The 19042-nt window shown below is 40.2% G+C and overlaps 1 protein-coding gene across 7 annotated transcripts in view; it reads right to left on the bottom strand.

The window, feature by feature from the left end:
• Positions 1-19042, bottom strand: part of RAPGEF4 (Rap guanine nucleotide exchange factor 4) — a 310152-nt gene that overhangs the window by 112701 nt on the left and 178409 nt on the right. For 5 of the 7 annotated variants that reach the window (XM_007965372.3, XM_007965373.3, XM_007965374.3 and 2 more), the window contains one exon: positions 17215-17234. In XM_007965372.3, the coding sequence (XP_007963563.1) occupies positions 17215-17234 (20 nt within the window). The other 2 variants (XM_007965378.3, XM_007965379.3) reach the window with 2 other exon arrangements.

Here is a 19042-nt window from a genome sequence, read left to right as displayed (position 1 = left end):
AAAAAAAAAATGGATGTTGGACTTGACTGAAATTAAAAACTTCTTCTCTGCTAAGGACACTGTTAAGATGAAAAGTGAAACCACAGACTGGACTGCAAAACTCATATCTGATAAAGGACTTGTATCCAAAATATACAAAGAATTCTTCAAACAATAAGAAAAGAAGCAAATTTTTTAAATGGGCAAAAGATACCTCAACAAAGAAGACAGATGGCAAACAGCATACGAAAAGATACTCAATATCATCTGTCATTAGGGAAATGGAAATTAAGACAAGAATGAGATACCACTACACATCTATTAGAATGGCTTTAAAAAACTGACAATACCAAGCTGGCAAGGACACAGAACAAAGTAACTCTCATTCACTGCTAGTGGGAAAACAAAATGGTACAACCACTTTGGAAGACAGTTTGGCAGTTTCTTACAAAGCTAAATATAGCGTTACCACACAATCTAGCAATTGTGCTCGTAAGAATTACCCAACTGATTGGAAAACTTCTGTCCACACAAAATCTGCCCACAAATATTCATAGCAATTTTACTCATAATTGCCAAAAAATGAAAGCAGCCAAGACGTCCTTCAACAGAAGAATAAATAAATAAACTGTAGTACATTTATATAATGCAACACTCTTCAGTGTTAAAGGAAAGAAACTATCAAGCAATGCAAGGACATTGAATCTTAAGTGCATATTGCTAAGTGAAAGGTTACAGGCCGCATGATGTCATTTATATGACAGGCTGGAAAAGGCAAAACTTTATCGAGAGCAAAACAAATTGTGGTTTCTATGGCTTCAGACATGGAGGAGGATTAAATAGGTAAAGCACAGGGAATTGTTTAGGGCAGTAAAACTATTCTGTATGATACTGTAATGGTGGATACATGACACTATACATCTGTCAAAACTCATATAACTTTACAGCACAAGGAGTAAAACCTAATATGTGCAAATTTTAAAAATCATTTAGAAGGTTAGGGTATCCCAGGATGGAATGCATACTGTGACAAAATAATTTTATAATAAATGTATGAAATAACTTCAATGAAGGGAGTGGCAGAGCAGAGGCAGGTGAGGAAGGTGCTGACTTAAGAAATGAGTAGAGCATGACAGACAGAAGGCAAGGACACTGCACACAGTGCTCTATTCTACTTGATAACATTTGTTTCCCATGGGGGCCCAGGCAAACAGTTTAAACCACTGTAAATGTATATGGGAGTTAGACAGTTAAATAAATAGATGGCAGATGGTACAAGCCAAATTTCTCACTGTTGAGAGTGGGAGGTTACAAAGAGGCAAGGAGAAAGGAGTAGAATGATCCATGTGGTAATGGATTAGAGTTGGAGAAATCAGTATGAAGTCATGCTTAGCCAAACATAGATACAGATGGTGTGTGTGTGTGTATGTGTGTGTGTACTTACAGATATGTGTACATGTACAGGTCAGGCTGCACACATATATTTCCTTGCTATGTCAGATGACATGGCTTAAGATATCCTAGTAGCAACACCACGCCTAGCACCAAGCTCTTGTTAACACCATTCTTTCATCAAAGGAACCAAGAATCCTTGGCAAAATGGCTGCCTCAGACTAGAGCAGAGAATATATATGCAACTCGTTGTGCCACAGGTAAGGCAGTGCTCGACAAAACAAAATAAAACAAAGCATAGTGATGGGAGTGTGTCAAAGGAATACAGGAGCCAGGGGAAAGAGCTCCCAGTGGCCAGAGCTGGAACAATTTGAGCAATAAAATTAATATGGTAGTATTGGATTATAACCCAAAGTATAAAATAAATATCCATGAGTGCATAGTGATATATAAAATGACAGTATAAACCAATCAACATGGGAAAGGAGACAAATCCCCCACACAGAGGAATTCCAAACAATGTAGCTATTCTGCTATCAAGAAGCTGGAGCCTAGCTTGCTCCTTAAGTGTGGGCTGTGTGCACAATGACTTCCTTCCAAAGAGTTCAGTATGGAAAGCAGGGCAGGAGTTGTGGGAGAGTGACTTTACAGTGGAGAAACTTGCAGACACTACCTAAGCCAGATGATCAAAGTCAACATCAACAGTGATATGTCATACTAATAGTATATATTCTTGATATGGTGTGATGAAAATATGGTCTTCCCCAAACCCCTAGCCCCAGTCTAATATTGAGAAAAACATTAGACAAATCCCAATAGAGGGACATTCTACCAAATACCCGACCTATATCCCTTAAAACTGTCAGTCATCCAAAACAAGGAAAGACTGAGAAACGGATAGCCAAAAGGAGCCGAAGGAGACCTGGCAACTGAATGTGAAGTGGCGTCCTGGATAGCATTTTAGAATAGAAAAAGGATATTAGGTAAAAATGAGGGCAATCTAAATAGACTATGGACTTTTTTTTCTTTAAGAGACAGGGTCTTGCTCTGCTGCTCAGGCCGGAGTACCATGGCATAATCACAATTCACAGCAGCCTCAAATTCCTGGGCTCAAGTGATCCTCCTACCTTAGTCTCCCAAGTAGGTAGGACTACAAGCAGGTACCATCATGCCTGGCTGATTTAAAAAGAGTTTTTTGTTTGTTTGTTTGTTTGTTTGTTTGTTTGCAGAGAGAGGAGTCTCACTGTGTTGTCCAGTCTGGTCTTGAACCCTTGGTCTCAAGTGATCCTCCTACCCTGGCCTCCCAAAGTGCTGGGATTACAGGTGTGAGCTACCACATCCAGCCTTAAACTATGGACTTTAGTTGGTGATAATGAATCAATATTTGTTCATTAAGAAAATATCCTTATAAATAAAGACAAATTAAAGATTCTCTCAGATGAGAAAAAATTTAGAATTCACAGCCGTCACAAATGCTTTAAAAGAATTTCTTAAAAAGTTCTTCAGACAGAAGAGAAATGATACCAGAGGAAAACTAAGAACATCAGGAATGAAGGAAGAGCAACAGCAATGTAACAAAAATAATTCCAGAAATGGGACAGGGATTGTGTGAAAAGTAACTTTGACATGATACAAATAGCTATTTAAAAAAATTATTGCCAAAAATAAAAAATAAAAAATTATTGCAGAGGAAATTCATTCTACATTATGGTTGGGACAATGTTAACTAATTTTAAAAATCCTTTAAAAATTTAATTGAAAAAGGAAGAATATGAAACTGTATATATAGTGTAAACTAAATTTTGTTTCTATTTGTATACATTTTTCTATATGTTAACTATATAAACACACAGAGCTCTGGGAGGCAGCATTTACAGAAGTTTTTTCTGGGGGGCATGGAGTCTCACTTGTTGCCCAGGCTGGAGTGCAGTGGCGCAATCTCAGCTCACTACAACCTCTGCCTCCCGGGTTCAAGTTATTCTTCTGCCTCAGCCTCCCGAGTAGCTGGGACTACAGGCACACACCGCCATGCCCGGCTAGTTTTTTGTACTTTAGTAGAGACAGGTTTCACCATGTTGTCCAGGCTGATCTTGAACTCCTGAGCTCAGGCAACCCGCCCACCTCGGCCTCCTGAAGTGCTAGGATTACAGGCCTGAGGAAGATTTTTTAAAATACTGATTTTTCCAAATATTCAATGTAAGTATTATATTTATGATCAGAAAGAGATAACCATTATTTTAAAAAATCCACTGTCTTGCTAGACTTCATTTTAGACTCTTGGCAGAAACACCTCCTTTCAGGCACAAAATGTAAACATCAATGACTTATCTGAATGTAAATTTGGCTCACAGACTTTAAAAGACTTAAAATGTAGATTAAAAAGGAACAATTCCTGTAATATTCTAGGAAAAGTGAGATTGCTTAAGTCATGTACTGTTGGAGCACCCACATCTAAGTAGCTCAAAAGACTTAAGATCAAACCTTGTTAATCTCCACATCATATATGTTAAGAAGACGGTGCAAAAGAAAATTTGATTCTGATTGAATGGAATGCATGGACATTCTAAAGCACAATGCTCATTGCAATCACAGCTACTGCAAAATGTGATGTTAACATCATTCTCATAAGTGCATCTGTCCAACTTGTTCATAAACAAGGCATGAAGACTAGCCCGAAATGAGATATTGATTGTATTATGATGTTATTTGAGTACATCAATCGAAGGGGGCAGGGCTTTTTTGGCAGTCAGCGGAATGCACATCACTGGGGAGGAGCAATTAACAGTTCCCACTTCCCATCGTTCCTCCTCCTCCTGGGCACAGACCCTCCCATCAACAGAGCTGTGTATCCCACCTACACTGGCTCAGAGTGGGGATGGAGGGGTCATGTGGCCCACCATAGGCCAGCCAGAGTCCTTCCCCTATGCTCTCTCATTGTGGCTGCTGGGGAGGAACCAGGAGCTGTTGGTTGCCATGTTTCTAGGCTAGGGAAGAAGCAATAAGAGGTAGAGCCCTCAGCTCCCATCAGCCCAAGCCCGGCTCCACTGTGAGCCCCCAATTTCCTCTCTTGTTTGGTTTTTTTGAGACAGGGTCTGGCTCTGTCACCCAGGCTGGAGCGTGATGGTACCAACTTGGCTCACTGCAGCCTTTGCCCCTCAGGCCCAAGCTTGACATCCTACCACCACAGTCTCCTGAGTAGCTTGGACTACAGGTGCATGCCACCACGCCTGGTTAATTTTTGTATTTTTTGTAGTGACAGGGTCTCATCACGTTGCTCAGGATGGTCTCGAGCTCCTGGGCTCAAGTGACCCTCCCACTTCAGCCTCCCAAAGTGCTGGGATTACAGGTGTGAGCTACCGCCCCCGGTCTCTTGTTTGCTTTCAAGGTGGCTTGATCCAGCTTTCTGCCACCTGTAACTTAGAAGTCTGGAGTTATACAGTAAACTAATAATTATGTAGCCTTGTGAAGAGGGAGAATGTTGGGGTGGGGGGTGAATAATGAAACTTTTTTTTGTTTTTTTTTGTTTTTACTGCAACCATAACAGATGAAATGAAACACTAGTGTCTCAGAAATCCTTCCAGTTCGGGTGACAAGGCTCTTAGAGTGTGTATTTTGGTGTTTTTGTACTTAACTCCAATCTCTCTCAGTACCACATTCTGAAATAATTATCCGTTTACCTATCTCTCTCCCCCATTAGGTGGTTTGCTTTTTGAAGTCAATAATTCATTGCATTGGACTTTCTGGACTTTGTATCTCCAGAGTCTACATGGCACATAGTAGAAACTTAATAAATGTTAGTTAATACAAAAAGGATTAAATAGGGCTGGGCACGGTGGCTCACACCTGTAATTCCAGCACTTTGGGAGGCCGAGGCAGATGGATCGCCTGAGGTCAGGAGTTCGAGACCAGTCTGACCAATGTGGTGAAACCCAGACTCTACTAAAAAATACAAAAATTAGCTGGGCATGGTGGTGGGTGCCTATAATCCAAGCTACTCGGGAGGTTGAGGCAGGGGAATTGTTTGAACCCGGGAGGTGGAGGTTGCAGTGAGCCAAGATTACGCCATTGCACTCCAGCCTGGGCAACAGAACAAGACTCTGTCTCAAAAAAGCGAAACAAAAACAAAACAAAACAAAACAAAAAGGATTAAATAAAATATAGTTATTCTTTATGCTATTACAAAATTACCTTACTCCTTCAAACTTTGTTAATTAGAAATTTGTGGCTAGGCTAGAAAAATTAATTTACTCAAGGAAAAAGGGGATTATTAACCCATTTAGTAGTGTAAGAAACTGTAAAAAGAATGATTAAACTAATTAAGAGAATAAATTGTTTCAAGCAGACCATAGCCATTCAAAGTCACCTATTCATATAGAAATAATTTGTGAGCTAAGTTACAAATAACATCCCTCTACCTATTCATTAAATTAGGTCCCTGAGGATGTCTATTAAATAATGCTTTGTTAGCCTGGTTCACTTAGCTGTTTTTACTTGAAATATTACATAAATCAACCTTTTATTAATTTAAAAGGTGACACCTGAAATCATATACAGTTAACTTATAAACATAAATGATCTTAAATCTGTAACATATAATAGAGGGCCAAAATAAACCTGATAAAATTCTTGCTGATTTATGTCTCATTATTTCATTTTTTTCAGACACATTTTAATTTCATTCATGCCCCAGGCATGTCCTACTCAGTGCAAATCCCTACCATCTATCTCATTATCACTCTCTAATCTAATGTTTATCATTATTAGCTATTGACTGGACCCAGGTACAGTGCAAAAGTCTAATTACACTTCATTCTTGGATACTGCCCAGTACAGGGACCTTCAAACCAGGTTTCCAAACTGACTCTACCCTCATCCTTCCCTTCCTCAGTTGATGGCAGTTGCATCCTTCCACGTGTTCAGGCCAAAAACCTTGAAGTCACCCTTGAGTCCCTTCTCTCTTACCTCATATTTAATTCATCAGAAAATCCTATGGACTCTATTTCCAAAAATCCATCTAGAATGCAACACTTTCTACCCCTCCACTGCAACTTCACCATCATCTCTAGCTTTCCATGAAGTACACACGAGTTTCCTAGGACTCAAAGAATTTAGTAACACTGTTATTTAAAACTACTTCCATCCCCAGCTTCCTATTTTTGTGAATGAGTTTTCCCAGTGCTTATGTACATAAAAACCGAGAAGAATGAAACTGCTATTTCCTAAAGGTACATAAATTGACTTTTTAAAATAATTCATTTGTTAAAACACTTGCCAAGTCACCCAGTGATGCATTTCTGATAGTAATTTACTTTAATGTTTAATAATTTTGTACAGAAATTTATAAAATATTTATTTTGTTTTGATGATCATATATAATTACTTATTGTCATAACTCAATCTAGAAGAAAAACTGTAACAAAGACCCATGGTCACGAGAGATTTCAAAACACAAATATTTAAATGTAAGTACATATTTTTGATAAATGTTCAGTATGAGGGTGATCCATAAGAGACTTTCAATCACAAACATACGTTACAACATGAAGCTGCCATATTAACCCTGGGCAGCTCATATTTGGACAGTTAACATGAGTGAAAAATAATCTATTTAAGATGCTGTTGTGTTTGAGTCTTTGTTATCGTAGCTGAACCCAGATGATAAAGTCATCTGGCCTGGAAAACAATATGTTACCAGAGAATAAAATTCTGTGGAGGAAATAAAATGGGAATATGATTTAAACAACAAAAGGAAGTAATATAACATTGTAACTATTAAAAAGCTTGTTCATATATTTTTTTAAATGGTGAGCAACACATTATTTTTCACAATGCCTGGTCTAATATACCGTTAGCATTCCACAAAAACTTGCTGATTAATAGACCCATTCCTTGAGAAAACTTGTTTAACTTACAGGACTGGAACTCAATTATTCTGTACTGACTTGCAGACCAGACTATGCTGCATTTAGCAAAGTCAAATATCTACAATACGTGAGAATGGAACACTATATATGTGCACATTATGAATGAGTGAATGAGCTGGTTATTTTGGTGGTTTCCAAGTACTAGGAATCTTACAAACGAAAATAACATTTACTACTAATATTTCCACTTTTCGTCCAAACATCTTGTGCCATGTATCTAAAACTTGAAGGTTAGACATGCATGAACACTGGAATGACCACCAGAGGGAGCCCACGTGTTTTTCTGAATATGCCAGACACCAAATTGAGAAAATGGAAGAAAACACACACAAAATAGAAAGCTGGGGGTGGGCGCATGGGGGTGGAGGTGGGGAGTGGGGGGGTGTGAGGAGGGGTGGGAAGGGGACAGGGAAGCATTACCTGTTATTTAAGAGACTATATTATTGAATGACAGAACCGTTTATGCATCTATGTTACAAATCCTTTTACTAGGCAGCTGTACACTGCAATGCTTTGACACTTATAAAAGGAGAATTGGTTAAATGTAAGATTTAAAAAATCTCACATACCCTAAAACTAGCAGGTCCTGGGTGGGCTGCTGTGATAACATCCATGACTCTCCGCTGTGCCCCAAACAAGCCAGCTGCCTTCTCCAGCTTATCTTTGTGTTCCTGCTCTCACTCTCTATTCCGGTTCATCTTTGTGGTTAACTTTGGAGGAAGGTTTGGGTGTGGCTTCCTCACTTTGTTTGGGATTGGGCTATCAAATTACAGCACCAGAGAAGCACTTGGTGTGACTTGGGAATTTCTGATGCTCCTGTCTGAGCCAAGTTATAAGGACAGTAAGATGAATGACTTTCCATTTGTTGTCCTGAAGTCTTCCCAGAACTGAGAAATGAACCAAGTGCTAACAGGATGCAAGAGGACCTCTCTAAGCCTTTCCAGGCCCAGTCTCCACTTACACCAGAACCTACAGGCCTGCCTCAGAGAGTCCCCCAAGCTAGAAAAATATCCTGGGACTGAGGCTATAGAAACAGCGTGTGATATTGTCTAGAATTACGCTCCATGTAAACTACGTTTTCTATTTGAGATCAGTGTTAAGTTTTGGAATCCCCTCCCACCTGTCCATCCCCGCCCCAGCCTGGCTTGATCTTACTAATCCTTTTATTGTGGTAAGTCAGATCACCATTATACCAGTAAGGGAACTGAAGCTCCTGGAAATGAGTGACTTGTTCAGTGTCACTGGCTATTAAGTGTCAGGGATGGAAACTGACAAACATGCGCTTCTGGGGACATGGATTGTAACAGTGAATGAGTATTGAACCCCGTCATACTAATGTCTTTGGAGACAGAAAGAAAATTATTGTCTTCCTTTTCCCTCAAACTACAATTGAGTGAAAAGCATGACAGAAGTGAATTCAATGACTTAGCCCTTGTTCTACCCAGAATTTTCATGGTATGCTTTCCCAAGTTTCTTTTATGTCTGGATGGGGTGATCATAAATCATGTATGCAAATAAATTAGCACAAACAAATTGAATTCCACAGGCTTAGGTACTGGGCTGAATGCTGCTAAATTTAACATGCTTATTAATGCCTTGAATATGGAATCAAATCAAAAACATTCTTATCAAATTTAACAATGATACCCAATTGAGTGGGGGTGGCTGGCAGTTAGGAGAGCTAGTTTGAAATTTAAAATGACCTCGACAAACAGAAAAGGAAAAAGAGGGCAAAATTCAATAGAAAGCTTTGCAAAGTAATTCGTTCAAAAGAGGGGGGCAAACAAAGAGAACAACAGAAATGAAGGAGTATTGACTGGGTAATTATAACGGAAAAGGAGCTGGAGGTCAGAGTGAACAATAGCCTCCAAACTCAATCTAGTTCTGTCATTTTAAAAAAGAAGGCATGATTTTGAGAAATACAAATAGGGGGAAACTCAAGCTAATGCCCCCTCCAGACTCAAAATAGATCAAGCTCTTTGAGGAGGGGTGAGGAAGGTGTTTTGTTGGGACACTGGAATGCCCGTGGCTTGGAAACCAGGTTTTTATAACTTTGAAAGGGATCCTTAGAAAGAAGAGTGCCTAAAATAATTCAAAAGAGAAGATTCGGGTACTCCTCCTTTGTTCATGCAATGCTCTCAGCCTGGCATATCGTTTTCCTTTCCCCTGGGTAGCAACCACCCAGACACTGCCTCCTCTGTGGGGTACTTTGAACCCCTTCCCTTCTTCTTAACAAGAACTTCACAGTCCCACTATGTGTCTCCACAAAGCAGATACTAGAGGCCAGCACTGGCTAAGTCCTTGGCATACATTATCTCATTAATACTCTTGAACACCTCCCTGGGCAAGACACTACTATTACTCTCCTTCTGTAGATGAGGAAACAAATGAGTAAGGCAGTTAAGTAACTTGTTCATGTTCATTTGTTAGAAATTGGCAGAGCTGGGAGTTTAACTGAAACCCTAGGAGCTCCTAAATCCCCGTCCTGAGGCCACACTACCCTGACGACATGAGCACCCCCAATACTTCACTATTCTTGTTTGTTCACGTGCGCTTCTATCTAGGCTGCAGCGCCATATTTTCATAGTCCTATATGAAGGCTGGAGATTGATCAGTAAGTGTTCATTAAAGTAAAGGTTTTCAAGCAAGCAGTGGTATATTCCATGGGTGTTTCTGAGTCATTCTTTGGCTGAAGGGAAATAGAAAACTAAATTAAACTAAAAAGGATTTAGACATTTATAAAAACTGGTAATAGGAATTCTGAACAATTCTGGACCATATTAGTAAAGGTGATTTGACCATTTTCTTTTCTGAAAATTTTAAAGAACTGAAATTGTTATATCCACATTTATACATGTGCAAATACATATGTATGTATCTATATATATTATGTGGATGTGTATATATATGTGCATTTATCTGTCATCTATCTTCAACATCTTGTCATCTAAAGGTAAAGACGGTGACTACAGAATATTTAATATCTGTGGACTCAGGGAGGCTGCCTGACACAGAATTGTTGGTAGAAGAGAATCTAAACCCTAAATGACATGTCAACACTAGATTAGTTTATCCAATCTGAGAACACTCAATTTTCTCTCCTAACCATAAGACATATTGTGCAAATAATTTGTTCTCCGTTTCTCAAAATGAGAACAATAAAAATTCAAACACATCAAACATAAGTGATACTATCTATTTTATTCTCATGGTTAATTGAGATAACATGCTAGCAGCCCAAAGTAACTGGTGATGATGATAACTGCCTTCAGTACAGGAGAAAATATTACTGAAGACAGCAATATACTCTCCCACAGCTTGGAAGCAGCAGCTGTGTACATTACTAATAACATGACATCACACTCCTCCCTCCCCGCCGACAGTGGAACCATTCTGAGCTGTATCTCAAGGCCATGCAATGTTTTAAGTGAGAGCAACAAGAAGCTTTTGGCCAAAGAGAAACTCATTTCTTTTAACATTATTACTATCATTAAACTATCAAACATTACACAGGTTATCTGGGATAGCTTGACAAGTCAAATTCTGATGACTGAAAAGATGGAGGGAACATATTCAAAACAGGGCCGTGCAGTACATCTCAGCTGCAACTCTAGAAAATCGTCAGCATGGCAGCAGCATTAAAAAGTTCCATTTCATAAGAGAGATTTTAAAAATTGCAAAGAAACCAAAAACAATCACCAAATGTAATTCATAGTATTACAAAAATAATTCTAAAATATAGCAATGAACCATGACCCCAATACACCCCAATACATCTTCTTTCACCAACAAACTCACGGCAAGCAGGTCCTAGGAACAATGTCGAGGGCATTCAAATGCAATTAATACACAGCCTAACTGACAATAAAAGGATCAGAGTTCTAGAGTATTACCTACATTTCCTATTCACCATATAGATGGATGACAACACGTCATCCTAAAAATGCAATCAGCTTACCACTGCAGAAGCTAGAGAGAGAGATGGTATGGCTAGCTTTTGTAAGAGTTGAGGAACAGATGGAATAAAAAGCAGAAATTAATTCAGCAAGGACAGTCTGCCCCATAAAATGCATAACTTACAAGTACAAAAACAAACATTTCCTCAGAGACTGGAGAACTGAAGTTGTCCTTGGCACCTTCGACATGAAGTCACGGTGTTTTCTAGGAGGTGGGGCAAAATAAGTCCTCTCAGGGGCTATGCTTTCTAATAGGCCAGCTAACGAAAGGAGTATTTACACACTACACAGCTCACAGGATTGGGCCAGCAGCACTGCTAATCTAATCTTCGTTTGGGTGATAAGCAATGTGTCCTTCAAAATCAGGACAAGCTGGCTCAAGATTTTCTAAGCTTCAGCATTTTGTGGTTTCGCTCTCCTATTAGAGTTTTGTACCTTGGCCAGTTACACGTGAGTTTCAGAATGGTAATGGCACTAGTGAGGCCACTGGTACCCTAGAGCAGAGGGACACAGCTGCCAGGGGTACACCGGTGACCCTGGCCAAAGTGTCTTCATAGGCTCGGCCTAGATCAATCATGTTGTAAAGCAGGGTTTTAAAAACTGTGTTCCACAGAAAACAGTTTGAATTCCGTCGGTCTTCGAAAGGTGGAGTTGAAAGGGTTTATACAGCCTTATGGGATTATCTCTGATTGTTGGGTTTTTTTCCTTTTCTTTTTTTTTTGTTTTTAGAGACAAGGTCTCACTCTGTCAGCCAGGCTGGAGTGCAGTGGTGCAATTCTAGCTCACTGCAGCCTCAACTCCTGGGCTTAAGTCATCCTTTTGCCTCAGCCTCTCAAGCTGGGATTACTGGTGTGAGCCATCAATTATCTGAATTTTTAATATTTTAAGTTTGTATGAGGATACACAATTTCTTATTTCTTTATCTGGCCCAGAATTTCATTGTCATAGCCAGTCTGTAGTGATAAAATGTTGTCATATAATAGGTGGAAAATATTTTAATTTGTTCTCTCTAACCTTAAAAAAGAGCAACAATAAAGACAAATAAATGTTATTATATTCCCTAAAAATTCCCCAAATTCCTAACCTTTTGACCCTCGCAGTCAAAAGGTTCTTATTATTCTACTGCCCTTCCCTTAATGAGAATTTCCACAAACTGTGAAAGTTATTTCCTTACTAGTTGCTATTTGAAAGCTTACATGTTTATAATAGTTTCTAAAACTTATTCTTCATATAAATGATCCATAGTTTTTAAAGTTTGAGAAACTCCTGCTTTAAGTAATCTTTAAGATGAGACTTGCCAAGTGGTTTGAGATGATCTCCAGACTGGGTCATTACTAATTACTAGCATGAATTCTTCTAGCATTTGGGGAACAACTTTGAGCTCCACGTTGATAGTCATTTATAGTGAGAAAGCATTCTTCAGTATTTAGCAAAAAGCTTATTAATCATACTATCAATACTATAACTGCCTAAAAAATGAGGACCTCGGGCTGGGCGCGGTAGCTCACGCCTGTAATCCCAGCACTTTGAGAGGCTGAGTCGGCAGATCACGAGGTCAAGAGATGGCGACCATCCTGGCCAACATGGTGAAACCCTGTCTCTACTAAAAATACAAAAATTAGCTGAGTATGGTGGCGTGCACCTGTAGTCCCAGCTACGCAGGAGGCTGAGGCAGGAGAGTCACTTGAACCCAGGAGGCAGAGGTTACAGTGAGCCGAGATTACACCATTGCACTCCAGCCTGGCGATAGATTGAGACTCCGTCTCAAAAAACAAAACAAAACAAAAACACACATACACGCACACACAAAATGAGGACCCCAGATGATCCTCTGGGAAACAAGATGTTTATAAATCAGGAAATGAGATTATGTTGTAATATCTCCGTGAGTCTACTTCTCTGGCTCTTTCCACACTGAAGTAAAGTATTACCTTCTAAAACTAGGAAACCCCATAGCAGTTGCCCTTTCAGAAGTATGGAGCACAATAAGCAACAAAATCTGCATAAGTAGCCAAAAATTAAAGACAGGGTCATTATTTCAAAGGGCAACCGTAATATTCAGCATTCAGCATTCAAGCTTTCTTATCATTGTGATTTTTAACTTCAGTGTTAAACATGATCAGTCAAGTATAGCACATATAAAAGAGAGAAACAAATACAACTTTAATAGATCAAAGAGAATTCCTTTAACAATCACAACCCTATCAAAATAATCAACTGGTTTTATTGGCTCCATGGTTTTCCTTCCTTCCTTCCTTCTTTCCTCTTTCCTTCCTTCCTGCCTGCCTTCCCTCCTTCCCTCCCTCCCTCCCTCCTTTCTTTCCCTTCCTTCCTTCCTCCTTTCCCTCCCTCTGTCTCCCCACCCCTCCCCCTCCTTCCTTCCTTCCCTCCCTCCCTCCTTTCTCTCCCTTCCCCTTCCCCTTCCCCTTCCTCTTTCCTTCCTTCCTTCCTTCCTTCCTTCCTTCCTTCCTTCCTTCCTTCCTTCCTTCCTTCCTTTTCTTCCTTCCTTCTTTCCTTTCTTCCTTCCTTCCTTCTCTCTTTCTCTTTCTCTCTTTCTGTTTCTTTCTTCTCACTCTGTTGCCCAGGATGGAGTGTAGTGATACATTTATGGCTCAGTGTAGCCTCAACTTCCCAGGCTCAACTGATCCTCCTAGGACTACAGGTGTGCACCCCAGTGTGCACCACCACATTCAGCGTGTGTGTGTGTGTGCGCGCAGATAGAGTCTCACTATGTGTCCTGGCTGCGTAGTTGTTTTTCTAACATTTTTCTTGATATTTTATAGGTTCCAGGGTCCTGTGTCATCTAACATTAAATGTCTTTATCAATTATAATGAATAGTAGACAAAACAATCCAGCAAGTAGCTGCCCATCCATTTGTTTCTACAAAGGTGCAATACATGAAAAGGAATTTATTTTTGTACAAGGTAAGCCTGAGTCTGAGAAGAAAATGTAGCTGGCAAGGCAGCCACAAACAGCACTTGTTGATGTGTGCATATTTGATGAAAAGTTAAACATGGTGGCTGGGCGCGGTGGCTAACGCCTGTAATCCCAGTACTTTGGGAGGCCAAGGCAGGCGGATCACGAGGTCAGGAGATCAAGACCGTCCTGGCTAACATGGTGAAACCCTGTCTCTACTAAAAATACAAAAAATTAGCTGGACATGGTGGTGGGCACCTGTAGTCCCAGCTAGTCGGGAGGCTGAGACAGGAGAATGGCATGAACCCGAGAGGCAGAGCTTGCAGTGAGCCGAGATTGTGCCACTGCATTCCAGCCTGGGCAACAGAGAGAGACTCTGTCTCAAAACAAAACAAAACAAAAAACAGTTAAACATGGTGATTAACAAAATGATGAGGAGAAGCTGGAAAGGAGAATTTTTTTTCCTACAAATAATCTGTTTGGACACTGAAACAATAGTCTAAATGTTTTTATTTCTGTCCACAGGCATATTATTGTTGTTTTGAAATATAGGCGGAATATAATATTGCCCAAAATGTAGTTAAAGAAGTTAAAGGATAAAAGAAATCATCATAACACAACTTGTCTCCTCTAAAAGAAACATTTTCAATTAACACCACTTTAAGACTCTCAGGCTCCTTTTTATCTTTCAGCGCTTCAACTCTGCTCATGAATGTCTTTCGTTTCATTTGCTGTACTTTGACTGATGGCATTGGAGAGCTTTCCTAATAACACATGGTGATGATCCATCTACTCTACTTGCTAATAGAGAATTAAAGTGTGCTTCTCTGTTTGCTAGAGAATGTGACCTACAATAGCCTGGACAAATACAAATAAGCGTACACTACACTAGTATTAGGGAGATGGCCTGGCCACTTCCCCAAATCTTTCAGAACAACATGCTAACCGTTCATTGTATCTGACAAGCTCATTGTTCCGCAAACTTTAAATTCCTATTTTGTCACAAAGTGAGCTACATGATGACAGCTGTTAGGCCCTCTGCTTAGAGCCCTGTGCCTGTTGTTCCACTGCAGGGAGAGCCTGCCTAAAGGTCACTGGGTGCCCAAGAGCAATGGTGCTTCCTTTTGAAGCCTAGAACATTTCAGCCCTCCCAGGGCTGGGACGTTCTGTGTGAGCTCCCCACATCACTGATAGTCTCTTGATGAGGAAGTACAAGGCCTTTCTGTCTTCTTTATTTGGCAAATGATTTGTGTATTATTTGTTGTAAGATGGATAATTTGGGACATCCATGTCCAAAATGCTGGCAAGATCAGTTTGTTGCTTTAGAACCTTTACGAGCCTGATTATCTAGAGCTTGACTCAACATACAAAGACATTTTTTAGGACTAAATATCAATGGCAAGGTTCACTGAAGAAGGGGCAGCCATAAAAGGCAAAAGGACAGTTACTTTATTAAAGGGTAGGACATTTTTCAGAGGTGAAGAGTAGCTAGAAAATGATACAAGACTTGAGAAAATACTAACCACAATAATAGTCCCAACCTTTACTGAGCCTACCTACTCTACTTGTCTGTGCCTTCTCCACAGATTATCTCATTCAATATTCACAATTTCCTTTTAAGGTAACATCCACATTTTAAAGAGGAGATGAGGATGTTTAGACAAACCAAGTAGCTTGGGCAAGACCACACAGCTAGGAGCTGAAATCCTTCACTGGACCAAATGAAGTAAATTTTGGTGTGACATTTGAAGTGACACTGCTAGGTCTTAAACCCAAGTTTGGCCAGGTGTGGTGGCTCATGCCTGTAATCCCAGCACTTTGGGAGGCCCAGGCTGATGGATCACTTGAGGTCGGGAGTTCAAGACCGGCCTGGCCAACATGGTGAAACCCCATCTCTACTAAAAATACAAAATCGGCTGGGTGTGGTGGTGCATGCCTGTAATCCCAGCTATTCGGGAGGCTGAAGCAAGAGAATCACTTGAATCCGGGAGGCAGATGTTGCAGTGAGCTGAGATTGCACCTCTGCACTCCAGCCTGGGCGGCAGAGCGAGACTCCATCACAAAAAACCAAAAAGCAAAAAACAACCCCCGTCCCCCAAGTTTGTAGTGTTATAGCAGTGGGCTAGAATTCCCAACCAGTCCTTTTAAAACCAACACTATGAAAAGGAGGAAGAGCTAAAGAAAACCAGAGCCTGATATCTGAGAAGCGATATGGAAATAATCTAAATTGAATTCAGAGAGTATATCTTCCCACAGACACAGGACTGAACGCAGAGAAAGGCAAGGGTGACAATCCTGTAACATTGCCACTTGGGTACAGCAAAGGATACAATTATAAGGTGACACACCTGAAAGTCAACCAAGCACTGCTTCCAATCAATCACTGCATATTCCTATCATTAACCCTTCCATGTTGTTGTCTAAATTTAGATGTCAGTTAATAGAATGAATATTATTATTATTTGCATGCAAAGGTATGCCACTAAACCATGACCACTCTTGGAATGCCTGCTATTTCTTGGTGAAATCTTTGTCCTAAACCTTCTACTCTTTTACAGAAAGAATACAGTTTTACAGAAACAATTATAGCAATTAATTATTTTCAGTTTCCAAAAAGAAATGTTAACACTAGTGCACTTGGATATAATTAGACAAATTCATCAACTGACCCTGAATTTCATCGTTTGTATTCCTGCTAAGGAAAAACAACTAGTTTTCTATATGCTATTAGGCTAATGATTTGTTTGACTGCCATGTATGCATCATGGGAAAAAGAAAACACTTAGTAACTGTAGCATTTGCCCCCTAGAATAACCTTTCTTCAGACTGGTTAAAATCAGGGACATGTGACGACCATGTCAGAGCAATCAACCTTCTGCCCTTTCTATTTCAAAGTGACTTGCCAAAGATGCCAGAATGAGATTAGAAAAATATTTATTGCTCTGTTGAATGTGGGTCAAGAGCTCTCTTTGCTGGTAGGGTTACCATGAATATTTTTTACCTTTTAACAATTTTTAGAAGATAGGCACAGAGAGTAGCTACTCACGTTCTCCTTGTCAGGAATCCCTAAAGGAGGAAAAAGAGACAGAGAGAGGCCATGAATTGTATAATCAACCAGTAAAGTGGAATTGAAATTTTGCTGAACCAAACCAAGTAAAATTTCAGTGTTTTCAATTTGCATTTCCATGAAAACTTATATAATGCTGCTTAGAAATATAAAAACTTACATAATGCTGCTTAAATAAATCAGTGAATCAGGAGCAGGGCCATGTGCCCAGACACCAAAATCCAGGCTTCTTTTGCTTCTACCATATGCTTTACTTTCACAGAGGTAAACACCCATCACGGATTTATTCTCACCATGAAAGCAACCAATTCCACTGATTCCGGCACCAGAACACTTGGAATTTTGGATAGCACATCAACTCCTAAGTTTCACATGCTGTGATTTTACTTTGCAAACCACCCCACTCGGCTCTAGTTGATTTGAAGCTGGGGCAAGTAGCACATGAAAGACATTGGAAAACAACTTCCATTGTGAGCAAAGCAAACTCCAGCCATCTCCAAGTCAAGTCTGAGCATGGCAGAGGCTGTTTCCAGGGGTATCTCAGTGTTCTTAGCTGAAGGCTAATGACTCATCCATTTGCTCATTTGTCATTGATTTACAAACATTTCATGAGTATCTACTACAGGCAGTCCTATTCCTTTTCACCTCCTTCAGGCTTCTCCCCTGGCTAACATGGTAAGGGTGGCCACACTGGGAGGTTCACCGCCCCAGCAGAGCTTAATGCCTCTAGTACAGCAGGCACAAGTGACCTTATATAGAGGAGACAGAAGCATAGGTCATTTTTACATGTGGCTTGCACCTATCTTCAAACTAGTAGAGGAGTATGAGGTGGTTTGCAACAAAAAAAAAATACAGTAAATCCAAATTCTGAGTAAACAGGACATTTTGGTTTTATACAAGGGGCTACACAGGATTTATAGTATCAGCACTAAAAGAACTGAGTGCCGGCTGGACACAGTGGCTCACCCCTGTAGTCCCAGCACTTTGGGAGGCTGAAGCAGGTGCATCTCTTGAGCCCAGAAGCTCAAGAGCAGCCTGGCCAACATGGCAAAACCCGTCTCTACAAAAAATTAGCTAGGCATGGTGGTGCATGCCTGTAGCTACTTGGGAGTTCTAAGGTGGGAGGACCGCCTGAACAAGGGAGGTTAAGGCTATAGTGAGCAAAGATCATGCCACTGACTCAAACAAACAAAACAAAGACAAAAACGAAAAAACAAAAAAACCTGAGCGCTCATCCTAGTAGGCAGTAGTACAGAATGCAGGAGGGGTGAAGATGAAAGAGACTTTGGAAACATTCTCTAACTGAAGCTTTGATCCACACCTGGGATCGCACAAGACATAAAAATGCAGTCAGGAAAGAGGCAGAGAATAACTATTCTCTGAAATAGAGAGTATTAATAGGCTCGCTATCACTTCCCAGCTCTGTCAGAAAGAGGAAGGATGGCCTCAGGTCAGCACTCTGAAACTCATCCCGAATCATCCATTCATCCATCCACCCATCCATCATCCATCTGAAAGAACTAGGGTTGATTGTATGAGGTTATGGGATATAACAGAAGCTTACTTTCTAGCAGGTTCAATAAGATAAATACACAGTTGCACAAATCACCATATATGAATAACTGGAAATTAGAGTATCTGTAGAGAAATGACACTGAAAAGGTGATTTGAGGCCACGCAGGAACTTGACAGTTGGGTTAAGACATTAATAGTCTTGGAATTTCATCTTCCATGGCAGGCAACGGACGATCACTGAAAGGTTTCAAGGAGCAGAGTGATATGATCAAGAGAAAGGAGGGAAGGAGAC

The sequence above is a fragment of the Chlorocebus sabaeus genome, chromosome 10 (assembly GCF_047675955.1).
Source record: "Chlorocebus sabaeus isolate Y175 chromosome 10, mChlSab1.0.hap1, whole genome shotgun sequence".
Taxonomy (NCBI): domain Eukaryota; kingdom Metazoa; phylum Chordata; class Mammalia; order Primates; family Cercopithecidae; genus Chlorocebus; species Chlorocebus sabaeus.
The sequence above is the reverse complement of the archived record's forward strand: the minus strand, read 5'-3'. Positions and strand labels throughout refer to the sequence as shown.